The 5,236-nt window shown below is 39.6% G+C and overlaps 1 protein-coding gene across 1 annotated transcript; it reads right to left on the bottom strand.

The window, feature by feature from the left end:
- Window positions 1-1,048: 1,048 nt before the first annotated feature.
- On the bottom strand, window positions 1,049-2,463 carry LOC126926925 (uncharacterized). The gene is made up of 2 exons (XM_050743242.1): window positions 2,077-2,463; window positions 1,049-2,013 (listed from the first exon to the last, which is right to left on the bottom strand). Exon 2 carries the CDS (start codon window positions 2,000-2,002, stop codon window positions 1,115-1,117), a length of 888 nt encoding a protein of 295 aa, XP_050599199.1. The 5' UTR covers window positions 2,003-2,013; window positions 2,077-2,463; the 3' UTR covers window positions 1,049-1,114.
- Window positions 2,464-5,236: the final 2,773 nt, after the last annotated feature.

Below are 5,236 nucleotides of genomic sequence, written 5' to 3' on the forward strand. Positions count from 1 at the left end.
GGGTTAGGTTTTACTCCGTTTGCTGTCACTAAGTGTCCTAAATATTCCAATTCGGGTTTTAGGAATTCACATTTATCCGGTTGTACTTTTAGACCTACTTCCCTGAGTCTTTGGAGTATAATGGCTAGGTTTTTATTATGTTCCTCTATCGATTGCCCGAATATAATGATATCATCGAGATAGACGAAACAATGATTATTAATTAAACCTCTTAACGCGGTGTCCATCATTCTTTGAAAGGTAGCGGGTGCGTTCTTTAGCCCGAATGGCATTCTGTTATAGTGGAAGTGCCCTTGTGGTGTGCTAAATGCAGTGTACTTCCTCCAATTCTCATCCATGGGTATTTGGTGGAATGCCGAGGATAAGTCTAAAGCGGAGAAATATTTTGCGTTCCCTAGTTGCGATAGTATATCGTCAATGTCGGGTAATGGATATGCGTCTTGGTCCGTTAATTCGTTTAACTTCCGAAAGTCAATCACTATTCGCCACTTTTGTTTCCCCGACGCGTCGATTTTCTTTGGAACGACCCAGACGGGAGAGTTATAGGGAGAGTCGGAGGGTTCTATAATCTTTCTGTCTAACATTTCCGTCATTTGTTTGTTTATTTCGATTTTATGGTGTTCGGGAGGACGGTAGGATTTTACGTTGATGATTTTATCTTCTTTAAATGTAATGGAATGTTTAGCAAGAGATGTACACGGTAATGTTTCGCTGTCTAAATTAAATACATCCATGTAATAGAGAAGAATCTTTTCTACAGGTTCTCTGAGAGGTTTTTCTATGTGCGATAGTCGAATCGAAGATTTCAATTTTTGGATTTGATCTATGGTATTTGTATTTTCGATAATGTTAGAAACTTGAATTGAAGACTTACCACCATTTATAAAGCACACTGGCGTTGGCTTCCCTTCGAGGTATATAATTTTTTGAATGGTTTCTCCTGGTGCAAGGGTTGATTCTTGTTGCAGCAGAAGGGTGTTGTTATCTAATTTCAATGTTTCGTTGGAGAGATCGAATCGATATTGATTCAAACCGGGTAAGCCTAATATGCCATCTTCTATAATTGGGAAATCGTCATCTATTAAAGAGAAGTCTATCTTTTTGTCGAACAAATTCAACTTGACTTTGGAATTAGATTCGTATTCGGAATGTCCCATGGAGAATTTCTTTGTGTCTGGTATTGTTGTCTTTCCTGGGTAGCATCTTTGTTTAAGCAAGTTGATTCCTGCCCCGGAGTCAACGAGAAATCGCAATCCTGGTCGTCCTGGTAATTGTAATAGTATTGTGGGTAATCTTCCTGAGGTAGCATTGTTAATTCCGATTGTTCTTGAACGTGGTTTATTCCTGGAGGGGCTTTTCTTTGAGGCGGTATCCGAAAATTTTGGCATTGATTGGGAAGGTGTCCCAATCGATTGCATTTGGGACATTTCGCTTGCGTCCTTTCGCTTAATGGTCTGTTCCCAAACTTCGTAAAATTGTTCGTTCTTGGTAGAGTATTTTGTGTGAGTGGAGTTTTATTATTTGTGTTACTTGTAATAGCGAAGCGATTGTCTACTGGATGAGAAGCCTGGTTACGATAAAATGGCGGGGCGGTTGTCTGTCGCGTCATCTGTCTGCGAGAGCTGTGCTCGCGAAAGTATCTTTCCATATTCATTGCTTTCTTTTCTGCTTCGATGAGATTTGGGGGGAGATTAGCCATTAGCGCCTGCCCTATTTCTGGACGAAGGCCTCTTACATAGTCGGTCACAGAGTCCATGTATAGTTGCTCGTTCATCACCCGTCGAGTTAGTTCGTCTCTATACTCGTTGGTAATGCTGTGTTGGAGTTTGTTAAAAACGCTTCGAAATCTGATGTTATAGTTTTGCACGCTCTCGGTTAATCCTTGCCTCATTCCTCTTAATTCGTCCTGTTGTTCTCTCACTGATACTTGCGCAGCTACATTACGTCTCAATGCTTCGTACAGAGATTCGAATTCGGTAATACGAATATTGCGGATTGCCATTGCGGCTTTTCCTAAATCTTCTCTATTTTAATCATTTTAAGTAATAGTGTTGGTTCGCTACACATCATTCTTACTTCTTGTATTTCATGAATAAAATCCTCCACGTCTATATCATCCTCTCCGTTTAATATCGGAATGCATTTTAATGCACTCTCAGCTTTTAGCTCTGGTTGCGTATATTGTTCAGGAAAAGTCCTTTCCCAGGATGGTTGAGGTGGTGTTTGAAGTAATGGGCGAGGTTCTCGAAGGACCGATAGATCTTTAGCGGTGTGGGTTACTTCGTCTACGGTTATTGGGAACTGGCCTCCGATACATTTCCCGTTTTTGTTTTTGCTACAACTTCATCCATACGCAGTGTAAGCATACTCATTTGTTGGGTCAGTCTCTCATTCTGCTTCTGCATTGCATCAAGCAAAGCTTTATCTGTTGGGTCTATTCCGCTGTTAGTTAAAGCGGCGCTAACAGTTCCGGTTCTGTCTTCTCGTGGCGTTGCCATTGTTATACTAATTGTGCTGTCTGTTCTCGATCTGTATTTGACAAAAGAATCCAGGGCTTGCTCACCTTGATCGTTTAACCCGTAGGAAAGGTTCCGTTGCGGTGTTCCTTTGTCGAAACGTCGAAAGTGTCTGCTCTGTTATAGTGGTCCGCTGATCCTCAATCTTCAAAGTTGACCGTAGCCCGAAATGCGTAATTTCGTTTTCTTGAAGTTGATGGATCCTGGCAGGATCGCCAAAATGTCACGTAAAAATAAAGAGAAATTTTATAAGGAAGAAGAAGACATTATTTTCACTTGGTTTATACAAGTATAAGACACTTCCGAACTCTAGCCGTGATCGTACGAGAGTGAGTCCCTACAATCTTTTTACTTTCGGTCATCTGTTCTCTCATTATCCCCACTACCCTGTAGGCGTACGTGACCGTTGCTACGCTTCTGGAACATTTGGTGGAAGGACCGTTGGGCCATAAATGAATCCTCAGGTACTCCGCCAATATACATTGTTGCCAAGGTCGCCATGTGTTCCTCTCGTCGGTCCATCGGGTGCGAAGTATGCCGACCGGGACACCATCCTGCCCGTGGTGTGTGTGTGTGTCCTGGTCTCTGATGTGATTTACGTTACACTAGCAACGTTCCCTCAAGGGCTACTAGCATCCTTCTCTAACCATCAACATGGAAATTGTCCAATTAACGGTAACGTCACTTTCAATCTCTTTCCGAGCGAAGTCATTTCTCCACGTATCCGATGTTCTGGTGCCCTTAGACACACCCATCATAGTTTTCCTCTGCAGCATCATCGTGCCGGAAAATCATTCTCTCGTGAGGTCACATTAGCCAGTTACAAAGAGCCTTAACACTCGGTGGATATTCTATGTTTTGACAAAGAGTTTGCTCAGTCCTACCTATACCGCAGATAAGGAAGTATGGTACAACTTGGAATCAGGATGAAAACGAATTCTGTTATCCCGTTGACCGCGGCTTTGTTATTGAACCCAGGATCATTGTCATTCGCTTCTCGAGTACCTAATTACCACGACTACTTGTCAAATTATATATCAATCAAATTTACACTAGTAAATATCTGCTCTATTGCATAACTTCAACGTCTAAACCAAATGAAGATCCGTTTCGCGCCTCTAACTCTAATCATAATTGAAAAGGTATAGAATGGATTCGGAAATACAAATAATTCCCTTTATTTAGCACACAACTGTTATACATATATCTTATACTCTTAAGACCGCAAAATCCTACTAGCACGCACGCTTGTTGTCAACCGACTCTTCCTGATACTTCTAACGACAGACTCTTGTCTTTTGTCCCAACTAAGGCCTGGACGTCCTCTGACGCTTACACGCACATTTACATGTACAGTTTAAATGTATCATGTTCCCAACACGCCTCCTTACATTTATACTGTACACTTAATTGTATTTACATGCTTTGACGAATTACATAACAGAAACTTTAACACTTATTTATTTACATTTCTCTTAGTTTACATTCATCCATGACCTAAACCTTTCGAATTTCTCTCTACACAGTGCCTTCGTAAAAGTATCCGCAGTATTTTCGTCTGTACTTACTTTAAGTATGTTTATCTTGTTCTCCTTTAAGCATTCGTGAACGTAGTGGTAATGAACTTCAATATGTTTAGAATTTTTCGTAAAATTTCCGTGCTTTGCTATACTTATCACTCCAGAGTTATCCTCATAAATTTTTACAGGGTTATCGTCTAGATTTACATTGAAGATTTTCATAATTTCCCTAATAGACATTAATTCACTCACCGCTTCCGGTAGAGCTACATACTCTGCATACGTCGAGGCTTTTGTCACATACCTTTGTTTTTTAGACTTCCAACCAATTACATTTCCATACAATCTAATTACATATCCAGAAGTCGATTTCCTATCTAAATGATCTCCTGCCCAATCAGCGTCCACATAACAATCTATCATATTTTTCATTCCTTTTATAATCTAATCTCAAATCTCTAGTCCGGTACAAATATTTCAATATTCACAAAGCATATTTAAAATGTGTCTCATTACAACAATCTTGAAATCTACTCAAATAATTCACACTATAACTTATATCGGGTATGGTATTTACACTAATATACAACAATGCGCCAATTAAATTTTTGTAGCCAATATCCTCTCTATTCTTTGACTTCACCTAAATCTTTCATTTCAAATCTATTAGTTAATAACTTCTTTACCCTTTGTATCTTCCTTTTATTTTTACTACTAATTGGCAAATCTTCTACATACATTAGTAAATAAACAACATTTTCTCCCTCTCCATGTGCATATAGGCACAACTCTATGTTATTCTTCTTAAAACCTAATCTCGTCACATACTTATCAAAACACTCATACCAGTCCCTTGGACTTTCTTTTAACCCATACAGCGCTTTCGATAGTTTACAAACTCTATTCGTTCCGTCCGCATATCCCTCTGGTTGATTTACATATACCTCCGAGGTTACTTCACCATATAAAAAGGCAGTTTCTACATCCATTTGCTCAATAATTAATCCATTTTGACAACAATATGATAGCAATATCTTGAGGTGATAAGGTGTCGATTAATTCACACAAACACCGGAATATACCTAACTACGTAGTTTATTAGAATATACCCGATGCTTACACTAGTCGTACAATATACTTGCTGTTTCGTTTCGCGGTCGCTAATCGATCGGCGCAAAGAAGTATCGGTTAATTGTCGCT

This window comes from Bombus affinis, unplaced genomic scaffold, assembly GCF_024516045.1.
Source record: "Bombus affinis isolate iyBomAffi1 unplaced genomic scaffold, iyBomAffi1.2 ctg00000064.1, whole genome shotgun sequence".
NCBI classification, from domain to species: domain Eukaryota; kingdom Metazoa; phylum Arthropoda; class Insecta; order Hymenoptera; family Apidae; genus Bombus; species Bombus affinis.

Excerpts from the sequence above, each read along its gene's own strand:
- LOC126926925 (XM_050743242.1), bottom strand. The coding sequence starts at position 2,002 with ATGGCAATCCGCAATATTCGTATTACCGAATTCGAATCTCTGTACGAA.